The sequence below is a fragment of the Gracilinanus agilis genome, chromosome 3 (genome assembly GCF_016433145.1).
Source record: "Gracilinanus agilis isolate LMUSP501 chromosome 3, AgileGrace, whole genome shotgun sequence".
Lineage (NCBI taxonomy): Eukaryota > Metazoa > Chordata > Mammalia > Didelphimorphia > Didelphidae > Gracilinanus > Gracilinanus agilis.
In genome coordinates, this window is record NC_058132.1 from 374,284,824 (window position 1) to 374,309,410 (window position 24,587).

General features: G+C 37.9%; 1 protein-coding gene across 1 annotated transcript in view; it reads right to left on the reverse strand.

Annotated features, from left to right (window-relative positions):
• The window catches only part of SH3KBP1 (SH3 domain containing kinase binding protein 1), a 466,672-nt gene that overhangs the window by 6,848 nt on the left and 435,237 nt on the right, over positions 1 to 24,587 (reverse strand). Inside the window, exons 10-12 of the mRNA XM_044670134.1 lie at positions 9,041 to 9,150; positions 4,992 to 5,120; positions 1,286 to 1,560 (exon numbers count right to left, since the gene is read on the reverse strand). Coding sequence (XP_044526069.1) covers positions 1,286 to 1,560; positions 4,992 to 5,120; positions 9,041 to 9,150 — 514 coding nt within the window. The remainder of the gene's footprint in view (positions 1 to 1,285; positions 1,561 to 4,991; positions 5,121 to 9,040; positions 9,151 to 24,587) is intronic.

Sequence of the window (24,587 nt, forward strand, 5' to 3'; positions counted from 1 at the left end):
AATGGAAAAGGGGATAGAAAAGAATATGATCTGGCCAGTGTAAAGAGTTTGACAGGAAATATGGAGCCAGAAGATTGATGACAAACACTGAATGATGAGGGAGTTTAGAATGAAGAAAGAGAGCCACTGTGGGTTCTTGAATGTACAGAGAAAAATAGCAACTGTGAAAGATTTTTCTGGAATTGTGTTTAATATTCATTGCAGTAGGGAAGTAACTATAGCCAGGGAAATCACGTGCTATTGTTTCCTACTATGTATGTCTTGTTTCTCCAATTAGATTGTAAATTCATTGAAGGAATGGATAATGCCTTAATGTTTCTTAATTATCCCTTATAGTACTAACATAAAAATTACTCCATGCAGAGTAAGCACATAATAAAAGGTTTCTGATTACTTCAAAATTAGTTTTAAGACATTGAAATGCCACCCCTCTCTCCATAATGCTGTTGTCTCAACCTCTGAACCAGGAAAGCTGATATGAAAGAAAGTCCTAGAGATTGCCTAGGCTATAGAAATACTGTCTTAGCATTATTTTTTGTTGATCTTATAGCTCTTCAATGGTCTGTAATCCCCAGAGGTTGGTGGGGCTTCCAGCATCACATTATCATCAAATACAGAATGGAATAGACCCCCGAATTATCATCGCTGTATAATGGCTCCCCACCACCATGCCACTTGCAAACCTGGGTCCCATTCTGAGAACTCCCCAATCTGGAAGTAGAGTTTAGGAAGTCTTGGTTTGGGGTTACACTTCCTGTGAACCCCTCCTTCTCAATCTGAGCATATGTGAAAGCCCTTAGCAGGTCATCCTCTGGTCTAAGATTTGACTTTCTAGGGGGGTTTATATGATAGTAGACCATAGTGAGTGCCTCTTTCCATCTCCATTCAAGGTAGCCTTGTAGGTATTTCAGAAATTTTGGATATACCAAGTGGCCAGCCAATCTGGGTTCCTTACCTAATTTAAATTCACAATGAAATGCAATGATGTGGGACAATCCTGAAAGACATATGATGGAGAATGCTATCTATCTCCAGAGAAAGAACTGTTGGAGTCATCTTTCACATCAGTGTATCTTTGGTTTTATTTTAGGGTTTGAGTTATATATGAGTGTGCTCTTACAACAACGGCCAATACAGAAGCATGTTTTGCATGACAATAAAAATATATGGGAAAAAATTCTGGCTAATTTGTAACATGAAGCTATACTTTACCAGGAAGAAAAAAAAACAAGATTAAATAAACAAAATCTGAAAACAAGAATGAGGTAAGCCCTAGAATACTCACTTTTGCTGGTCCTTCATTGTTTCAATGATGGTCCTCAACTCTTTCACTTGGGTCCTAAGTTCTTCCACCGCTGACTGACCATAGCTCAACTGCTCAGTCTTTGGCTTTCCTTCGACGCTGAACAAAGAAGGGGAGTTTGACCTGTGACTTGTTGTTCCCAAAGACGATGAATGAAGGGAAGATGAGGAGGAGGAAGAGAGTGGTGTTTGTGTGCTGCTTCCAACAGCGGCCATCCCCCCAGGCTTTGGAGGCAAGGAGGCTTTATTGTCGGATACCTATCAGAAATGATGAAAATAAAATCTACTGATGAAATTTCACCCTGCTCTGGTCTACTAGAAAACAGTCATGGCTACCCTTTCCCCACTGGACTGGCTTTTATTCAACCCTATCGCCTTTTTAGGGGCACAAAGTAAAGGAATCAACTCAGGAAAAGGGGTGGTACTAAATAGAATCTTAGAGGAAAAGCCAAAATGAATAGCTCAAGAGTTTTAATTTTTCTTCCCATCTCTTCTCTATTTGCCAAATTACCAACGTGTGAAGGAAAATTCAAAAGTTAATTATTGAAATATGGAAATAGATCTTGATCAATGACACATGTAAAACCCACTGGAATTGCTTGTTGGCTATGGGAGGGGGTTTGGGAGGAGGGGAGGGAAAGAACATGAATCATGTAACCATGGCAAAATATCCTAAATTAATTAAATAAAAATTTTCAAATAAAAAAAAGTGATGAGAAAAATGTAAATTATTTCCATCATCTTAACTTTTTGTAAATCACATTTGTTTATATGAAATCCAAATAAAATTTCTGTGGTGGAAAAAAATCAATTATTGAGGCAGCTAGGTGGCTTAGCAGATAAGAGAGCCAGGCCTGGAGAAAGGAAGTTCTGGGTTCAAATATGGCCTTAGATATTTCCTAGCTGTGTGACCCTTGATCACAGAGCTTAAACTAATTAACTTAGCCCCAACTGCCTAGCCATTACCACTCCTCTGCCTTAGAACCAATACTTAAGTATTTATTCTAAGAAAGAAAAGATTTTAAAAAAAGATATTATTATTAGAAATAACATAATATGTTATCATTCGTGGTCCTTTTCATTTGTCCTTATTCTTCCTGCTCTGTTCAAATGTATTTTCTAACAATCTTTAATAATAACTGTTATGATTATTATAGATGTAGCATGGTATAATGGAAAGAATGTTGAATTAGGGGTCAGGAGAAAGAAAGTCAAGTTCAGTTCTTGACCCTGCCTTTTCTGAGCAAATTATTTAACCTCTCTGAAGGTTCTTGTCTGTAAAACAAGACCTGCACTCTCTACCTCTAAAGGTTATGATAGAGAAAGCATAAATAAGAACATCACTGAAAATAATTAATAATAACAGTAACCTCCTATGCTCCAATTCATCTTTTCCCATTTCATATCTAGTACCTTGCAGTGCTTTATCCTTATTCCTCTCCTCTTCCATTCCTTTAGCCATCAAGAGACAAAGACATCCAGGACATCTAACAAATCATTTATTTGAAGCATATTTTCACGTAGGAGGATAGTCAATGTGTATTTGCAAAATACCCACCGGATAAAGTAATTTTAACTTTATTCAACTGATACTTTTAAAAAACCCAAATACTTAATATTAACCCCATGTCAATCATTCAAATCTGAAATTCTTATTTTCATAAATTAAAAAAAGACAAATAAAATAAACCTCAAAACATAGAACTATATTATGAATATATGTATTACAAATATGTGTATCAAATGATATATAGTACAGATATATTTTATCTGGAATATAAAATGTGGATATGTATGAATATGTGTGTGTGTATGCATTGACCTTATTGTTGTTCAATGGTGTCCAACTCTTTGTGATCCATTTGGGGATTTTTTTAGCAAAGATACTGGAGTGGTTTCCATTTCCTTCTCCAGCTCATTTTATAGATGAGGAAACTGAGGCAAACAGGATTAAATGACTTGCCTAGAGTCACACAGTGAGGAAGTGTCTAAGGCTGGATTTGAACTAGGGAAAATCAGAAAATCTTCCTGATTCCAGGTCAAGTATTCTTATTCACTGCACCATCCTGTGGCCATATAGACAACATCTACACACTATTCACATTACTTTAGACTCTTATATGTCTATACATTTCTCTCTCCCCAAATAAAGTTATTTAAAATTGTATTTGATGGAACAGCGTGATAAAATGGCACCATAATTCTGTGGAAATACAGCAAGACAAGGCAATTACGACACGAGCATGATAATCTAGGCATCCTGTGTTTATGAAGTCAGAAAACTGGAAAGCCAGACTTTGCCATGAGGTGTCACTAAAAGCACACTTAAAAGCTACAGAAGCAAACTAAAACAGGCTGACCTTACTTTTAAGTAATAGATTATCTGGGGGTTGAGATAAGGAAATTAAATCCTATGTTAGATTCCTTTTTTAAAGGAACCTTGAAATGATATTTTTAATAAATTGTAAAAGTTTCCCTATCTATTAAACATGCAAATTTGGGAAGCATTCCATATATTTTAGATGCACCCTGTGATCCAGGGATAGTTTGCACCTTGTTATTCTTTAAACACAGAATTCCATCTCTCACCTCTGAGCATTTACCCTGGCTGTCCCACATGCCCAAAGGTTCTCCCTCCCCACCTCTTGGTTTCTTTCTCTTCCTTCAATTCCCAAATAAAGTCCCATCTTTGGTAAGAAACCTTTCTCAGGCCTTAGTAATCTTCATGCCTGTACTCTTACATGAGTTTACATTACTTTTACGCCCTAACTATATGCTGCGTGCACATCATTCTGCCATGTTGTCTCTCTCATTAGAGTGTGAACACCAGAAGAGCAGGGAGTATCTTTGCCTTTTTCTGTGTCTCCAGCACTTAGTACAATATCTGGCACAGAGTAAGTGCCAAGGAAATGCTAGTTGACTTTATTATTTATTATTTACATTAGATTTGAACTGCTTTTAAAGCAAAAAAAAAAAAATCCTGCAAAATGTTCCACCAAATGCAGATGAATAAATTCTCTGAGATTTCTAGTCATAATTATAGGAGGGCACTGAGTGGTGTAGCTAGTCTTCCAGGGTCACATAGCTAGTATCAGAGGTGGGAGGTATTTGAGTCTTGAGGTCAGCTCTCTATCCATTATTAGCCCAAACATAGATTGGAGCCAAGATGGTATAGTAAAAATACAGGTTTGCAGCAGAAGCTTGAACCATTATTAGCCCAAGCTATCTCCCCAGGAGGGTTCCTAACACTCATTTAAGGGTAGACCCTTCCAAAAATGTCTCACGACCTGACAAATATTTGTGCATGAGGGATTGTTTGGTTTCCTGGGAAAGAAGCAAGAGGAAGGCACAACATTTAAAGTATTTATTCTAGGAGCTGCTAGATGGTTGTTTTTGAGGCTATGGAGAGGGAACTGGAGGAAATTGTGTGTAAAACAAGTGATTGAACTTAGAATCTCAGGAATTCTGAAGGGCTGGAGCCTACTTATTGTGAATAAAGCTCCCAGGGGGTCTATAACACTCCACCGAGATGTTCTCTGCATTGATAATTAAACCAGTCGCTGCTCTTCAAGCATCCCAAAATGCCTTTGTTTCCTGATTATCCCAAATGGAGCCTTTAGAGTCCTTGCACAGAGCCAAGGATGGGAGGGGGGGAAGCAGGGGCACCTTACAAGGACCCATAACCCTACCTGTGATATGGTAACAGTCTTTGCCGTCTTCTTGGTCACGTCTATGCCTCTGTGTGCAAGAGAAGGGTGCTCCTCTTTATCCTCTTCTGGACTTGGAGAGTCAAAGAAATCGGGGCTTGAAAGGGAAGACTAGGTAAGGCACAGAGAAACCAAGAAAAGTCTTGTTAGTAACATACCATGAGAGTGTCAGGTAAGGTCTTTCATTTGCTACCCATCATGGTCTTTGGGAGGTTGAAGAAATAGGATTATCCCCATTTTCCAGATGAATAAAGTAAGCTTTGGGTCCTAGAGCAAAACCAGAGCAAGACGTGCTCTTTGTGGTAGCAAAAAATTGGAAAATTGAGGGGATGCCCTTTGATTAGGGAATGGATAAACAAATTGTGGTATCTGATGGTGATAGAATACTGTTGTGCTGAAAGGAATAATGAACTGGAGGGATTCCATGTGAACTGGAATGACCTCCAGGAAGTAATGCAGAGTGAAAAGAGCAGAACAGGAGAACACAGAGATGAATATATTGTGGCACAATCGAATGTAATGGATTTCTCTACTAGCAGCAATGCAATGATCCAGGACAATTCCGAGGGACTTATGAGAAAGAATGTTATCCACATCCAGAGAAAGAAGTGTGGGAGTAGAAACACACAGAAAAACAACTGCTTGAACACATGGGTTGACAGGGATATGATTGGGGATACAGACTCTAAATCAGTGGTTCCCAAATTTTTTTGGCCTACTGCTCCCTTTCCAGAAAAAATATTACTTAGCACCCCCTGGAAATTATGAAACTATTTATTGAACTCAGAATAGAATGTAATATAAAAAAAGTGTGGACATCACTGCTCCCCTGGATTGCTGCAGCACCCATCAGGGGGCAGTAACACCCACTTTGGGAATCACTGCTCTAAATGAGTGCTCTAATGCAAATATCAATAATATGGAAATAGGTCTTGATCGACGACACATGTGAAACCCAGTGGAACTGCACGTTGGCTACAGGAGAGGGATGGGAGGAGGAGAGGGAAAGAACATCATTCGTGTAACCATGGAAAAAATTTCTTAATTAATCATTAAAAAATATTTTTAAAAAAGCAAACCAAAAAACCAGGGCAAGAAGCCAGATCTTCAATTTCAGGATACCACTCCCCAAAAAGTCTTATCTAAATTGGATAAAGGATGTGGCATCTATATATTAATTCAGTTTTTCTTGTTATTTCTGATGCTTTGATTTGAAATTCATCCAGTTTTTCTATGTTCTGAAGTGCCCCATCTTAAGAGACGTGCTACCTGAAGAGAGGACCATATCCTTGCTCTTTTAATCAGCATGAGAAAAAAATAGAGTCTTCATCATAATGGCAAACTCACTTCTATTGGATATCATAGAATCATAGATTTAGAACTGAAAAGGACCCTAAAGATCATCTCCTCTAATTGTCCCTTTGCAAAAATGAGGTAGAGGCCCAGAGAAATGAACTGATTTGCCTCACGTTACAAAAGCAGAAAGTATCAGAGATGGGACTTGAACCCACATCCTCTGACACCAGCGTTCTTTATACGGCACCATGTTGGTGCTGTTCAATCATTTCAGTCATGTCCTACTCTGCGTGACCCTGTTTGGAGTTTTCTTGGCAGAGATACTGGAGTGGTTTGTCATTTCCTTCTCTGGTTCGTTTCACAGACAAGAAAACTGAAGCAAATAAGATTAAGTGACTTGTGCTGAGTCACACAGATAGGAAGTGTCTGAGGCTACATTTGAACATCTTCTGTAGATGAGTCTTCCTAACTCCAGGTCTGGTGCTCTCTCCATTGGGCCACCTGGCTGCCCCTCAACTGTACCATTCTGTCTCCTTAACCTTGCATTTCTTTCTATATTCCTGATCTGGACATTTTACTAGTATAGATCCATCATTCTGGATTATTTGTATAATAATAATAACAACATAATCATATTTCATATTATGTTTTAAGATTTGCAAACACTTGTACATTCTCTTATTTGGTCTTCACAATAATCCTATGAGGTAAGTGCTAAAGGTATTATTATCCCCATTTGCAACTGAGGAAATTGAGACATCCAGACTTTACATGATTTATCCAGAATCTCATGGTTTAGACACATCTCCCCTAAGTGGCCTAAATTTTGGCTGTCCTCAATAGAGAGAGAGAGAGCATCATGCAATAGAAAGAAACAAATATGGCATCGGGGTATCCAAATCCTAGTTCTTCCCTTCCTATCTAGGTGCCCTTTAGGAAGTCGCTTAAGTTTTTCTAAGCCTCAGTTTCCTCATCTGTAAAATGAGAGAGCTGCCCTAGATGGCTTCTGATTCTCCAAACCATGATTCTCCAACTCAAAGCAACTCACCAATTGAAGACATAAATCATCATCTTATACATTCATTACCTATAGGGTTTTTTTCCCTAGGAATGCACATATGGACAATGACAATAGGGGTTCTAGAGCTTGAATATTTAACTACAATTTTCTAGGCCAGGGGTATTTCACTTTTTTATATCATGAGTTCTTTTGGCAGTCTGGTGAAGCCTTTAGACTCCTCAGAAAAAGTTTTTAAGTGCATAAAAGAAAATAGAGTTATAAAAGGGACACATGATTATTTGAAATATAGTTATCAAAAAAAGTTTATTTAAGTGTACGGATTTCAGCTTAAGAATCCTTGGACTAGGCTCTATGGCTTTAACCTCTCTGGGTCTCACCTTCCTCTTCAGTAAATTGGGATGGTAGTGATGGTGGTGATGATGGTGATGGTGTTGGGGCTGGTGATGGTGGCGAGGTGAGAGGTGTGTGTGTGTGTGTGTGTTTGTGTGTGTGAGTTGGACTAGATGCCCTCTAAGCTCCTTCTAGCTCTAATCTATCACCTCCTTTTTATTCATTTCTTATGACATTTCTATGAAGGAAATAGGAGAGGTAAGTTACCTGGAAGAGGGGAGGAGAGAAAGAGGATGGTAGTACTTTTCTTTCCCAAAGATATACATAAAGAAATAGAAGATCATAAACAAAAAGCTATCTGATTCAGTATGTTTCACTTGTACTGTCTCTATGCTTAGTTATAAACAGCTAGGCAGTGAAGTGGACAGAGTGCCAAGCTTAGAGTCAAGAAGACATCTCTTCTAGAGTTCAAATCTGGCCTCAGACATTTACTAGGCGGATGATCCTAGGCAAATCACTTCACTTTATTTACCTCAGTTTCCTTGTCTTTAAAATGATCCAGACAAAAAATTGGAAAATGAGGGGATGCCCTTTGATTGGAGAATGGCTAAACAAATTGTGGTATCTGATGGTGATGGAATACTATTGTGCTCAAAGGAATAATGAAGTGGATGAATTCTATGTGAACTGAAACAACCTCCAGAAATTGATGCAGAGTGAAAGGAGCAGAACCAGGAGAACATTATACACAGAGATGGATATATTATGGCACAATCAAATGTAATGTACTTCTCTACTAGCAGCAATACAATGATCCAGGACATTTCTGAGGGACTTATGAGAAAGAATGCTATCCACATCTAGAGAAAGAATTGTGGGAGCAGAAACACAGAAGAAAAAAACCAACTGCTTGATCACATGGTTCAATGGGGATATGATTGGGGATGTAGACTCTAAATGATCACATATCAATAATATGGAAACAGGTCTTGATCAATGACACATATAAAACCCAATGGAATTGCACATAGGCTACAGGAGAGGTGGTGGGTGGAGGGGAGGGAAAGAACATCATTCATGTAACCATGGAAAAATTTTCTTAATTAATCAATAAAATAAACATACAAATGAATGAATGAATAAAATGAGCCAGAGAAGGAAAAAGTAAACCGCTCCAGTATCTTTGCCAAGAAAACCCCAAATGGGGTCAGGAAGAGTTGGATATGATTGAACATGCTTAGTTAATGGATCGTAAACTACTTCACATGAATCACTAGCACTCCAATGAGGACAGTATTTCATCTCAACATTTTAAGAGGTGTCTTTGATCATGCCTGATTTTATCTGCAAAGAAGAGAGGCAGCTTTGATTAGGAGATACTTACAGATGTGAGAGACTGGGATGGAGGCCGTCTACCAGTGGCTTTTGGTCTGCTTGTCGTTGGATGACTGAGCTTCTCAGTAGATGATACTACGGAGTCAAACCCTTCTAGGTCTAAAATAAATGCAAAAACAAAAACAAAATCATTTTTGTGTGGGAAAACCACTTAAAAGAGGAATGGGTTGAAGACACTTTCATATGTCACAAAGAAACACATTTTTCCTCCATATGAAGTGAGCCATGTTTGCCTCAAACCTGACTTTACTTAGTCTTAGGACCTTCACATCCATGTCCGTGGCCTCACCTCTCCTGGCACGGGTACCTCTCTGTCTCCCATCCCACTTATTTATGTGTTGTCTCTTCCCATTAGAATGTAAACCCCTGTAAGGCAGAGATTATATCTAGCTTGCTTGTATTTCTATTCCCAGCATTTAGCACAGTGCCTGGCATATAGGAAGCACTTAATTAATGCTTTATCTATTTATCTACCTACTTCCTTACCTACCTATAATTTATCCAAGTATCAAGGCACCATGAGGACCTTGATGCAAAAATATTACTGAAACTCAATGAATTAATTTTCTCTCTCAGTTCAGCAAGCTCTCGTGGGGAAACAGAAAGTACCTCATGAATTTTCCTTCAGCATGAGAGTAGCTGCTTCCATAAATCTTAGAATAACTATAGAAAAAAAAGGTGGTAGGGGGTAAGTGCTATTAGGAGTCTCTTTCTTTCACCACTAAAGTCAAAATTTAATAACCAAGTGTCCTGATTATCTCAATAGAAAAGGCAGCTACCAAAAGCTGTTACCATAGTGAAGGGCATATTGATTACCTGTGATTGATTTCTGAAGACAAAAGGCATTCTCACAGAAGGCCTGGGAAATTCATCTGGTTGTGCTGTCATTGCTTTAATGTTTCCCAAAGCCCATCACTCACCTGGTATTTTGACCTACAATGCCCAGTATTTTTATGTGATTTTTCATATAGATGAGTTTGTTTTTATTTCCCTAGCTAGACTATAAGCTCTTGGTAAGCTATGCAGACAGGAGGTACTCAATAAACATTTTGTGGTCCGTAAGAAGATGAGATTGGGTATGATCAAAGAATCAAATAGTTATGAATATCTGCAACATGCTCAGCACAGACCATCTGAACTAAACTTGACTTCTGATTTCTAGAGCTAGATCATCTTTCATAAATAATTGGGGTAATGGCTTCAATGCACCTGAACCAACATTTAAAATTTAAATTAAAAAAAAACCACAATAAACAATGTACAAGGTGCTGTGCCAGACACTGGTGTTATGGTGATGAACAACGATATGGATTGTGTCTTCTAAGAACTTTCAGTTTATATTAGGTGGTGGTAGTGAGATGTGTATAAATGGCAACTTGGTTGTCATCCTTCAATCTCAAAGAGGACCAAAATGGCATCACTATGTTGGGATCGATGTACAGCATGTAAGACTGGGAATGGTCAGACCAATGGGAGCTCAGAATGCTCCCCCTCAGGCCAGGCACAAACAACTCGTATGAACATTTGGAATGGAGATGTCTCCAAATTTGTGGATCTCATGTTTCTTTGGAGTTACTCCAATTCTACTTTGTTCATTGAGCATGGTGCCCTCTTTGATGTAAACCCTATAGGCCGGTGTCTTCCATGCCTCATAATAAATACCAAAGTTCTTGTTGTATGCCTGTGAAACCTGGACAGTACCAGGAACTGAATCATTTCCATTTGAATTGTCTCAGGAAGATTCCAAAGATCACCTGGCAAGATGAGGTACCAGGCACTGAGTTCTTTTCTCAAGGTGAACTGCCAAGTATTCAGATTCTACCATGGAGAGCGCAACTTTCTTAGGCTGGCCATGCTGTTGGAATGCCATATATATTTGTCTAAAAGACTATTTTATGGAAAACTCACACAAGGCAAGTGATTGACTAACAACACACATTCCACTGAGAAAAGGGACATAGGAGAGGTTTGGAAGTCAAAGTAACTTGAGAAGGGAATGACGGAAACCAAGTTCTGCAGAGTTTCAGGAGAAAAAAGAAGGAATAATATCAATGCATGAGTATGTGTTTGCAATGCCTTTGAGCTGGTGCAGGACTGGCTGGCAGAGAGAGAAGCGCCCAAAGGCAAACTGTTCATCATACCAGGGAACACACCATTTTGTTACTTGATGAGAGATGGGATGCTTTTTGGATTCTACAACCTCAAATATAATGATAAGACTGAGGAAAAAAATGCTCAATAAGTCTTTAACCCTCTTTTGTTGATAGCTATAATAGTCTGGCTTACCCTATTCATGTGATACTTGAGTTGAACAACATGTTTGGACACCAGCTCCTGAAGTGGGCCAAATAAGAGTCAACCACGATTCATTGGTCAACAGAAGCTAGTAAATCACAGTCACTGGACCTGACGTTTGGTTTATTTATATTATTCTTGCAATCTGGTAAGCAAATAATGAATAAATTCAGACAAGCTTTTTGGGGTTTTGTGTAAAACTTAATAGAGCTTCACACACCCTTGGGTATAGGGAGATGAGCAAACCTTCGACATTCTCAAATTCTTCCCAAAGTTGGTTGGTTTTCCCATGAAGTGAAAAAGACTGCTTCAGTGGCTATAAGGGGTTCTAAAAAGGCTCCCATGTCCTCCCCACACTCCAACTCTCTCCTGCTGGCTTTACTAGCATGTCAGAAATCTCTCTCTAACCCACCCCACTACGTACACACTTATTCTTTTGAATGCATTGTTAAAATTCATCTGAAATACATTAACCTAGTATCAATATCAACATCTGAACTTAAATGAGTTTAGCAGAGGAGTCACCTAGCAGGGTGCTTGCTAAAGGAAAGAAAAATAGAAAATGTGTTTTGATTGTTGGCTATGATTAAGAAAGTCTAGATCTGGTTAGGACGTCACAAAAGGAGACCCTAGAGAGAAAGAGAATAGAATGAGAAAGGTGGAGGGAAGATGGAAGGGGCAACACTGAGAGGAAGGAAAGAAAGCAAAACTGGGCCTGAAGGGATGCTAAAGTTTGTCTGGTTTCTGAACCTTTGCTACTAAGGAGAACAGAAAGCTTTGGAAAGCAGGATTCATAGACAAGAGATGGTTGGCTTGATTACTCCATCCTGAAATTTTTCATACCACTTTTTCCAGACTCTTCCATTTTCACTTATTCTCCATATATTTCACATATATTCTCCATTATATGAGAATTATTTCTATATCTGTCTTCCTCCAGGCCTTCACACCATAAGATTTTAAGTAACTTGAGAGCAGGGTCTATAATGTAATAGAACTGCCTTTATATCTTCTCCCTTCCTTCCTTTCTTCCTTCCTTCCTTCCTTCCTTCCTTTCTTCCTTCCTTCCTTCCTTTCTCTCTCTGTCTCTCTGTCTCTGTCTCTCTATCTCTCTCTCTGTCTCTGTCTCTCTGTCTCTCTCTCCCTCAGTATTGGATACAGGATATATAATAGGAATTTGTTTGACTTAATCAAGCACCTCCTATATGTAAGGTGCTATGTTAGGTCAGAGACAACTTGAGACCCAAGGAAAGGGAGGAAAAAAAAAAGCTAGGAAGGAAAGGGAAGGGAAGAGAAGGGAGGGAAGGTGGGAGGGGAAAAGGAAGGAAGGGAGAGAGGAAGAAGAAAAAAGAAAAAAAACCAAAGATCAGTAATTGAAGATCAGCTAGAGTCAGAGGATTTTTGGCAGAATCCAGCATTGAACTTGCAGTCACAGTACCTGTGTTCTAATGTCAGTGCCACACTTAACACCCTCTGTAACCTTGGGGAAGTCCCTCAGCCACTCTAAGCCTTCTTTTCTTCATCAGTAATGGAAGGAAGCAAGACTGATAACACCTCAGGTTCCTTCTAGCTCCAGGGCTTTGTTCCTTATATTCTCTGCTCAGCTACTGACTACTTGGGTGGCCTTTGGCAAGTCTCTTCATTCTCACCAGGCTCAGTGTCCTTCTTTCCTCATTTGTAAAATGAGGCAGTTGGAGCAGATGATCTCCAAGGTATAATTCTATAATCTGTGATCCCATAATTCTATGGCAGAGTGTGAATAAGTCCAAAAAGAGACCTTCCAAGTGAAAGAAATAGCACAAGCAAAACCTTGGAATAGGGAAGCATGTATGCTATAAGAAGATACCCTTGGACAAAAAAAGAAAAAAAGGGGGGGGGGCAGTATAACTATAGTCCCTGTTGGTCCCTCCTGGATCGTGTGTCAGTGTCTACACTATTTAACCTGCAGTCTAGGTCATCTCTCACCCCCAATTCCCCCCAATACTCCCCCATAAAAGGAAAACCTCTTATCATCAATGAATCAAATTGTGTGAAGTGAGACACACTCAGGGAGGGCCACTCCTGAATGCATAACTCATCCTTTCAGCATAGTCTACCAGGGCTTTGGGTGCAGAAAACACAGTTTTATTTATGGCAGTTTGACTTTGAACTCATAAAGGACTCATTAGGTGTGAGAGCAGTTGCTGAGCACTACATGCTTTTGAGGTTATCCTGTTTTATTTCTCTATACTACCAACTGAGATATGTTCTTGCTTTCTGGGATGTTAGAGGAGAAATAATCTGGTTGCACACCCAGACCCACATATACACATTTTTAAATCACTAACACATAAATCATACACCCTATGATTGTGTTATGGTAGCTCTGGTGAAGGCAGATTTTTCCATTACTAACCCTTTGTGGCGTAAGGGAAATGTTATACTTTTCATTGTGGTTTTGAAATGGATCAGGCCGAAATTTGATATGAAATTTTTTACCCCAGCTGAGAATTTTTTTTTAGCAAAAAAAAAATGGTTTCAAAGCTTCTAAAGCCATCCTGAAATTATTGTGATGGGGAATCCTAGGGTACTTTTTAAAGCTGGTTTCATTGGAATGAAAAGTTGTTGGATGAAACTTTTGTGATACTCGTGGAGGAAAAAATTCTTTAAATGGAGCAAAGATAATTCATATTAAAAATAGCAAAATATGCTCAGAAGAGACCTCTCCATCTCTGTGTAGAATGTTAAAGTGGCTCATTTTCCATAAGGATTAAGACTCCTTTACTTTGACTGGAAAATCTGCCATCATTTTCCATGGACGTCCCAGACCAGTCACAATGATTGTAATTACCACATAAAGCACAGATGGTAAAAACATGGAAAAGCGACTGTCACATGTCTGAACCAGGACAGCCTTCCTCAAGGTCTCTCTGTCCATGGAGCTCTTGATTAATTTTCTTCTTCTTCTTTATTCTTCATGGTTCATTTTTGTGGTTTGGCATAAGAGACATAGGATTAGAAGTGATCAACTTAAGTAAGTCACAAGTTTTCATTATGCCTCAGTTTCTTCAGCTATGAAATAAATTAATAGCTGTCTCCTTCATAAGATTATTTTAGAGTAGAAATAAGCTAGTTTATGTGAGAGTATTTTATGAAAATATTCTTCATTAAACACTTTAGGGAAGTGTTTCTGCTAAGCACTAGGGAAGATATCCAAATAAAGCAATAAAAGTGCTTGGTTTTTTTCCCCTCCAATATAGTATTGCTCTGGGATTTTGGTAGTAAAACCTAGACCATGGAAGGGAGGATTCTTTATAAAGCCTAATTTCATGATTAAGAAGGTACTTTGAAATCTGAAGTATTTCCTATTAAACAATGTTAACTTCTTTCCAATTTGTTGTTGTTCAGACATTTGCAGTTGTGTTTCTCTCTTCATCTTCCCATTGAGGGTTTTCCTAACAAAGATACTGGATTAATTTGCCATTTTCTTCTCCAGCTTATTTTACAGATGAGGAAATGGAGGCAAACAAAGTTAAGTGACTTGTCCAGGGTCATGAAGTTAATTAGTGTCTGAGGTTAGATTTGAACTCAGGAAGATGAGTCTTCCTGATTCCAGACCCAAATCTCTATCCACTGCGCCACCTACCTCTACTTTCCTTTATACAATGTTAACCTCTTTCCCAATAAGGAAAATTTATGAAAGAAAATAGAAAGATCTTTATCTATATATGAGCTGAATCCTACAAGGTTGATATTATCATTCTGCTTTGGAACCAATACTAATCAATTCTAAGATGGAAGGTAAGGGTTTAAAAAGGGTGAGAGAGAGAGAGAGAGAGAGAGAGAGAGAGAGAGAGAGAGAGAGAGAGAGAGTCATTAGAAGACAATCTAACTAAATCTCTTCCTTTGACAGCTGAGAACTTCTGAATTCTGATCCATAACCCTGTTCTACTGTATATACAGAATGCTGTCTCAGGTAATAAATTATCCAACTTATGAAAACTCACCCCAAGAGTAAAGTACTATATATATAAAATGGGAATCATGTTGCTGGTCTTCCCAGTGGGTAGGGGAAGAACTGGAAGGAGAGAATTTGGAACTCAAAAAAATTTCTTAAATTAATATTAAAAATTAATTAGTTAAAAAAAAACAAATAAAAGTACCATCAGGGCACTCAGAAGGTGTTAGAAAAATACTTATTTATCAAAAACAGATGGGACCTGACTCATTGATTGAAAATTCTATTCTAGGAAATTATGAAGTTTTGAAGAAAAGCAAATTCTGAACACAGAAAATTTATCATAGATTTAGGGCTGGAAGTCACCTTAGAAAATGCCTAGACCCACCCTCTTTTTTTAGAGACGAGGAAACTGAGGCTCTAGGTGATAGAGTGACATAAAAGACTACACGGGGAGCAAACAGGAGAGGTGGGATTTGAACCCAGGTCCTCTATTCCAAATTTAGAGCTCTTTCCACTACAATACAATGCTTCAATGCAGTTATTGGGTCTGCATTAATTTGTGGTCCATCTGTGGAGTTGTCACAACCAATAAGATTTGAGGAAGTCTCTGAAAAAGTAAGGAAATCATGAAATATTCTTCTGAATTGCACTGCCCATTGTCACTCCAAAGATGATATATTAGCTAGATAATATAAAACTGTTCCCTAAAACTGAGAGAGGCAGTTGAAAGATGGGAACAAAGTAGACAAGAGTTTTAATTAAATTCAATAAATACATATTAAATACCTATAGTAGGGCCCTATCTATGGGAGACAAACAAACAAAATTATAGCTACCTCAAAGGAGTTTATTCTCTAGGTGGCGCAGTGGATAGAGCATCAAGCCTGAAGTCAGGGAGACTCATCTTTGTGAGCTCTAATCTGGCCTCAGATACTTATTAGCTGGGTGACCCTGGGCGAGTCACCAAACTGTTTGCCTTAGTTTCCACATCTCTGAAATGATCTGGAAAAGGAAATAGTAAATTTCTCTAGTATCTTTGCCAACAAAATCCTGAATGAAGTGATGAAGAATCAAACACTATGGGAAAAAGACTGAATAACAACAATTTCAAAAACATTTTTAAGTACCTACTATGTACTTAATATTGAGTCAAATAGATCAGTTGAGAGGAAAAAAAGAAAGGCAGAGAGATTTAATTTTTGTTGAACAAAAATCCATGATCTAGGTACTATGCCAGAAAAAATGAAAGGGAAGGAAAGAAAAAAAGAAAAAGGATGACATACTTCAAGGAGTTTACAATCTAGTAATTCAATTCCATTAATATTTATTAAGCCAGGCACTGATTTTGTTGCTGTGGATTAAAAAAAAAAAAGGGAAGGAGTTCCTACTTTAAAGAATCTTACATTCTTGTCAGGGGGAATGGCACATATAAATAGAAATTAGTACGAAATCTATCCAATGCCAGTACAAGGTAATTTGGGGGGCAGGGAGAATAAGGAGACATTATCAGTGGAGGGGAGAGGGAAAGGCTGCTTACAGAAAATAATACATGATTTGAGCTTTGAAGGAAGCTCAGGGTTACTAAGATCTTGGCAGGAGCAGAAAGAGGAAAGACTCAGGACATGGGGTAAAGCCTGCACAAAATGCAGAGAAATGAGTGATGGCAGCCAGTCAGTCAGTTTAGCTCGACCACAGGGGACATGAAAGGGATTGATGTGTAGTAAATCTGGAAACGTAGACGAGAGACAGGTTATGAAAAGATTTCAATGCCAAAGAGATACTTTGCTTCATTCTGTGCAGAAGCTACAAGGAAGCACTGAAGCATTTGAGAAAGGCAGTAATGTAATCAGACTCATACCTCAGGAGTAATAATTTAGCAACTTCATGAAAGATTGGAGAAAGGAAAGAACTGAGAGGCAGAAAAATTAATTAAGAGGTTACTGCAAAGGCTGAGGCAAGAGGAGAGGAGGATTTGAACAAGGGAAATGGCTGTGTGAGGAGAGAGATGGAGATGGATGGAAGTAGCATTGTGGGGTAGCGCAAATTAGATTTGGCACCTGATAGGATAATGGAGGATGGCAGAGTGAGAAGCCAAGAAAGATTCTGAGGTTTTGAACCTGGGTGATTGCTTTATGAATACGAAGGCAAAAGGAAAAAAGTCTTTGTCTTGTCTTTGAGGAGCTTATTTTATTAGGGAGAAAAAAAACAACATTCACTAATAACATACAACATAGAAAATTCCAATCACAAAGAATCGAAGGAAAAAAACAATAAGAATATTGCTACCAAGGAAGCTCTCTCCTAACTGGGGGGAAAAGTAGGTGTATTATAAAGCAACAAGGTATTACTTTTCTTCAGCTTTCCATTATGAGGGGAAAGGTAAGTGGCATAGGTTTAAGGAGAATAAGCCATTCATAGCTGGAAGACTATGTAGTAAGAGAACAAGTTTCTCCCTGAAAGGATTATATTAGCAGAGGCATTAAAAATAAAGGTGTAGCTAAGGTAGTTAGGTTAAGAAAAAAAGATAATTAAAAGCTGAAAATACCTGAACAAAGTGTCAAAAGAGGGAAAGGGAGAAAGTTTTCACATTAAAATATGAGTGAAGTAGGTAGCTTAAAGCATGATCATACTATTCAAAATGAATTTTCTAGGTGAGTCGTACTTAGACTGATAAGGAAATTAAAGGTAAATTAGGTAAAGATTGACTTCAGTTGACATTTGGAGGTTACATTTCTTTAAAAAAAATACCTGTTTTTGTTTTTTAATTTAAATTTGCTCCCTAAATAACACTATAGTTAATGTAGTAGTAAATAGTACTTTAGTCAATCTTCTGATTCAGACAGGCTCTCTCCCATGCCTGAAATGCTTTTCCTCTTTATCTCACTTTATGGTTTCTCTGGTCTTTGTTAAGTGTCACCTTAAGTCCCATCTTCTCCAAGAAGCCTTTCCTGGTCCTCATCATCTTAGTACCTTCCCTCTGAAACTATCCTCATATACCTGTATGAGCCTTGTTTGCATACAGTTTGCTTTAGACTCTAAGATCCTAGAGAGCAAAGACTCTTCTTTTTTCCCCAAAAAATTTCATTGAATCCTGAGGGCATAGCACAGTGACTAGTACACAGAAGGTGCTAAATAAATGCTACTTGACTGACTATATTACCTGATTTTTAAAAAAATCAGTTAATGTATTGAATCTCATACAAATGCTTCCTAATTAGAAAGAAGCCTAGCTAGCTGGACTGTGCAACCACAGCCATGGGAGTCCAGTTAACTTGCCCAAGAGACATTACAACAGTTTGGACACCTTATCCAGGGAGCTGATCAGCTACTCAGCTCATCAATCATCTTCTCACTTAAGGTAACTTCTTGCAGTCTGGAGCATCCATTTCAAAAACTCAATGCATTTGTGAAAGGATAGACTGTTAAATAATAATAAATAAAAGCTACCACTTAGAAAGAACTTTAAAGTTTGCAAAGTACTTTACAAATTTTATCTTCCGAACAACCTTGCTGTTCCTGGGCTCATTTTACAGAGAAGGAAACTGAGGCAAGGTGAGCTTAAGTGACTTGGTCAGAGTCATGTAATTTATAAGCCTGTGAGGCCACATTTGAACTTAGAATATTTAATTATTGCCTGAAATCTTCCTAACTCCAAGTCCAAATCTTTAACTACTGTGCCATCTATCGTAGATATGACCCTACCTTACACAAAATGGATAATCAAGACTTATCTTAGCAAAGATAGAGATAAATCAGGAGAAAACTGATTTTGCCTTGCCTCCAAAAATCTCATTTTTTAGCCAAGAGAAATAGTGAATAGAGAGCTGGAACTGGAGTCAGGAAGACCTGAGTTCTAATGTGGCCCCAGAGATATATCAGCCTGTGTGACCGTGGATGGACAAGTTTCTCAATCTCTCTCTGCCCCAGTTTCCTCATCTTTAAAAGGGGGAGTGTGTGTGTGTGTGTGTGTGTGGGGGGGGGTGTCATGTGTAATAACAGTATCCAGTTCCCAAGGCTGTTGTATGGATCAAATAAGATAATATTTGCTATATAAAATACTTGTAAATCTTAAATTTTTATATAAATGCTAACTATTGCAGTTGGGAAATCAGAATCCCTTTGACTGCAAAATTCTGCTCACTAGGGCAGTTTCCACATTTGATTTTCTCTAGGTCCTAAACCTCTCTTCCATACTTTTTCTGTCTTTCTTGGTAGACAGAAGGCTGGTGGCAAAATGATTAGCATCAGGTGAAATAGCTTCCTGTTGATCTAAATCAGGCTTTCCTGTTACATTCTACCTTGACCTTAGCTGTCACCACTAGATCCAATTACTCTCTGACGGGGTTCACTGACCTTCTTTACCCTGGTGCTTATTTCTTTCCTCACTTAAAAACCTAAAGTGAGTGAGTGGGAATATGTAGATGGAAGATTTCAGGCAGCAATTTCACAGAAGGGAATGAGTTTTGGATTAAAAGGATGCAGCATCTCCGTGCCTTTTTGAAAAAATGAAAAAAAGTACAGAATTTCTTTCTGGCGGAGGGAAGCTATTTAGTTAGAATATATGCTGCTTCCCAAGGAAATATAGTATCATTGTTGGGATGTGTGTTATCATTTTAGGTATTTTCTGGTAACTGTAAAAATATTCTATGGTACTGTTCATGCCACCCCCCTTCCCCTACTAAATGCTCTTTGGCCAGAGGTGGCATTGCAAACTAAATAAATGTCAAATGAAATCTGAGCATACATATAAACCTCTCCCTTCCTGCTTTTGCACACAAGTAGCAGTTCAGAGTCTTGTGTCAATTTTTCTGATGATACAGGAAAATTTATCCTAAAAGGGTTTTGTTTTGTTTTGTTTTATTTAAAGTACTTTAAATTCATCCCCCCCCCCATATCTAATTTTTAAATGCTGAAAACATCATGAGGATGTTTACATGATAAAGCAAAAGAAACTCAAACCATTTTGATTTGGGGACTACAAATATTCTTATTCCACAAAATATAGAATGAAGGGGTTGGTCTATTCCATGTCTGAAGCCAACCCTTCAAGGCAGAGAAAACAAAGAAGAATTTGGTCCAACATGCTTTACCTAAGTCATAAAGAAATACCACCTTTCTCTTGGTAATGGAAAAGTAGCATTAATCAAAGAGTGCAACTGCCATGATCTGATTCCTGGAAGAGACTTCCTTGGTTGACCTCCTGACATCAAATTAATTACTTCTCTTGTCACACAAAGAAAAGATTACATTTTGGGGCCAAGTTCAAAGGCTTTCATTTTAATTACAGGTGACAAAAATAAGTACAACATCTTATCTTCCTCTGTCAAAAATGATGGAAGGACCTATACTTAGACCTGCTTTATTTCTTACTTCTTGAGGCAGTGAAGTGGCCTAGACCTGATAGATAAAGCTCCAGACCTGACATCAGGAAGATGAATGCAAACCCAGCCTTAAACACTTATTAGCTGTGTGACCTTGATCAAGTTCCTTAACCTGTTTGTCTCAGTTTCCTAATCTGTAAAATTGAGATAATAACAACACCTACCTTCTAGGGTTGTTGTAAGGCTCAAGATGAGATCTCTGTAAAGTATTTAGCATAGTACCTGGCAACATAGTGGGTACTATATAAATGCTAGCTATTATTATTTACTAGAACTCAAAAGTGTCATATTTTGCCTACAAATAAATGTGAAGTAAAGTAATTGTAAATGCAACCCTTCCTCCCCCCCAAAATGTATATGGATATATGTGCATAGATGAGATTATAAAAATAATATCTCTATCACTTTAGAAAAGAGATTCTAGAAGGAGTGTAGAACACTGAATCTGCGGTCAGATTTCGTAGATGTTTTGGCTAGATTTGCTTGTCAAAAATTCTTTGTCAAGAAGTATGCACAGAGGAGGAAGAATATATTTCAGAATGCAGATAATGAACAAACTCCGCCCCAAAATAAAATGAAGTTTTTGTAATTATAGTTCTCTAATATAGGAGGCATCTTTGGATATTAGAGAAAAATGGTGCAAAGAATTCGGAGGTCTTTTAAAAAAACAAGGCAAATAAATAAAGTATATTTACATGCCATGAAAAAACACAAAGCTCAAAAAATTTGGGTAAATTAGATAAAATTTTAGGTAAAGTAATAGATGATAACAATTAAAATAACCACCCCCCTTTCCAGAAAAAAATATTAGCGCCCCTGGAAATGAATTTTTTAAAATTTTAATAGCAATTAATTTTTTTTTTTATCCTGGGACTCCATTCTAGGAGCATAGGGCCACAACCAGTAGGCAATGGCAATGGGACACAGTCGCTCAGGGTCACCCAGCTGGGAATTGTCTGAGCCCGGACTTGAACCTAGGACCTTTCATCTCTAGGCCTGGCTCTCAATCCACTGCGCTAGCCCAGCTGTCCCTACTTTAGGTTGCAGTTTCTGTAGCAGATGTAGTTTTTACAGGGTGGGGTTGCTAGCCCCACACCCAACCCTCCCCCTTTTTTCATCCAGGCTAGGGACCGTCCTTGGCCCAGGAGTGGTAAGGGTGGGCGGTAGGGGTCAAGTGACTTGCCCAAGGTCACACAACTGGAAGTGTCCAAGGCCGGACTTGAACCTAGGACCTCCAGTCTCTAGGCCTGGCTCCCAATCCACTGAGCCACTCAGCTGCCCCAATAGCAATTAATAGGAAAGATAAATGCACCTGTGGCCATCACCACACTCCTGGATCGCTGCAGCACCCACCAGGGGGCGGTGGCGCCCACTTTGGGAATCACTGATCTAATGCATAATTTATTTGACATATTAAGAAATAGAAGCCCTCAGATGTCTGCAGTGACCTGCCCATGGTTACAATAGTGGAAAACAACAGAATTTAAATCCAGAACCTCAGACACAAGAGCCAATATTTTTTACATAATACCATGCTAGTAGACTCCATTTTCCTTGCATTTTGACTAAGGTTAACTTATCCCCACAGAAAAGCATCTACATTTACTGCAGACAGTTTCATCATACTCTGAATGATTTTTACTGTCTTACAGGGGATCCTCTGTGACTCTAAGACTGAGTCATTTTTACATCAAAAAAGCAACTGATGGAATCTGGATGGAGTTATTTCTACATCCACAAATAGATAATTTCCAACCTAGCGTGATTCAATTTCATCATCCTCATGTTATTACATACAGTACTAGCAGCAGTCTCCATAAATGAATGGATATTGAACTGCAACCAGTCTTAAAGATACAGATAACCAACCAACTTCAAATCCAGCAAAAGCTACAGTTTGACCTTTTTCTTTACTATATTTGCAAGAAGGAAATTGACAAAGAGAATGAGAAGGTACAACAGAAATTCCAAAATCAGTTTCTTTTTCTTTGTTTGTTTTTGAGAACAAACAAAATAAAGAGCAATTCCTGAAAAAAAAAGTTAAGCAAAGTAGAATAAATGAGTTGCATGACTGTACAGTTTTTTCATAATCTATCAGGTATGAAATGAAAAAAAAACATGAAGACATGTTTCAGTGAGATTGTACCAATACCATCCATTGTGTTTAGCCAAAGGTTGGTTGACTTTCAAGGTTTCTTAGAGAGACAGAATGGTATAGTGGGTAGAGGAACTGGCCAGGGTTCACATCCATTCTGTGGAACTTATCTATGTGTGAATATGGAAAAGTCCCTTAATCTCTCTATCCCCAGGCAACTCCTTTAGACTATATGCATTTCCACAAAAGGAGCTCCCTAAAGAGATGAAATTACAGGTTCATACCCAAAGAAAAATTGCCCTCACTTACATAGTTGTAGTTATTGTGCAGGCTGTCCTTTTGGATATGTTTCCTTAATAAGATCATGAGCTGGTATTATGAAAAAACTAATAAATTAAGCCATTGGTTGTGATTTAAATAAAAAGAAAGAAGAAAACCAAATTGCCAATATCAAAAATGAAAAGGGTGAGTTGACAACCAATAAAGCTGAAATTAAAGCTATTTTTCTGAACTATATGTCAATAAAATTAACAATCTAAATGAAATGCTTGAACATTTACAAAAATGTCAATTGTCCAGGTTACCAGAAGAAGAAACAGAATAATTAAATAATTCTTAGAAAAAGAAATGGAAGGAGCCATCAATGATTTCTTTTAGGGAGTAAAAAACAAGACAAAACAAAACACAACACAAAACCAGATGGATTTATAAGTCAATTTTACCAAATGTTTAAAAAATAATTAATTCCAATACTATATAAACTATTTTAAAAAATGGATGGAGGGGGCAGCTGGGTAGCTCAGTGGACTGAGAGCCAGGCCTAGAGACAGGAGGTCCTAGGTTCAAATCCGGCCTCAGACACTTCCCAGCTGTGACCCTGGGCAAGTCACTTGACCCCCATTGCCTACCCTTACCACTCTTCCACCTATGAGTCAATACACAGAAGTTAAGGGTTTAAAATTTAAAAAAAAAAAAAAAATGGATGGAGTCCTGCAAAATTCTTTCTATAACACAAATAAGGTGCTGATATTAAACCAGAGGACAAAACCAGAGCAAGAAAACTATAGACCAATTTCCTTAATGAATATTCACATAAAATTTTTAAATAAAATACTAGCAAAGAGATTATGGCAATAAATCACAAAGATCATACACTATGACCCAGCAGAGCTTATATAAGAAATGCAGGACTAGTTCAATATTAGATGGGTTTTCCTTCATCTGAATCAATCCAAAACCTTACTGAATTCTTCATATTCATTATTCCTTGCAGTTTAATAAAATCTTATTATATCTATATACCACAATTTTGGAAATATAAGCAGTACTCCTACAAACACCTTTTTTTTTTTTTTTAACAGATCACTCTTTATTTCCTTTGGTAGTCTTCTCAACATATAAACTTAATAAGTGAGATTGTGGGGTCAAAAGGTGAGAGCAGCTTTGTACCTTTATTTTATAAGTACATAATTGCTTTCCAAAATCATTGGACCATTCCCCACCAGAAATCGATTAGCATGTCTGCTTTTCCAATTTCACTAACATTGACTTTTTTCCACCTTTTACTAGCTTTGTTAATTTGACGGCTATAAAGTGATACTTAAAGCAGGAATCAAAAAACTACAGCCAATATCATGAGCTAAAAATGGTTTTTACATTTTAAAATAAAGTTTTATTGTATTTAAAAGTGGAAAAATCATTCTTAGTTCCATCACTAGTTTGCAGAATCCTACTTCAGAGCAACAGTTTTCTAAACATGATGGAACTTGAGTTTTTAAGGGCTAAAGCAAAGTCAAAACTAATTTCATAATCATATTAAGATGTT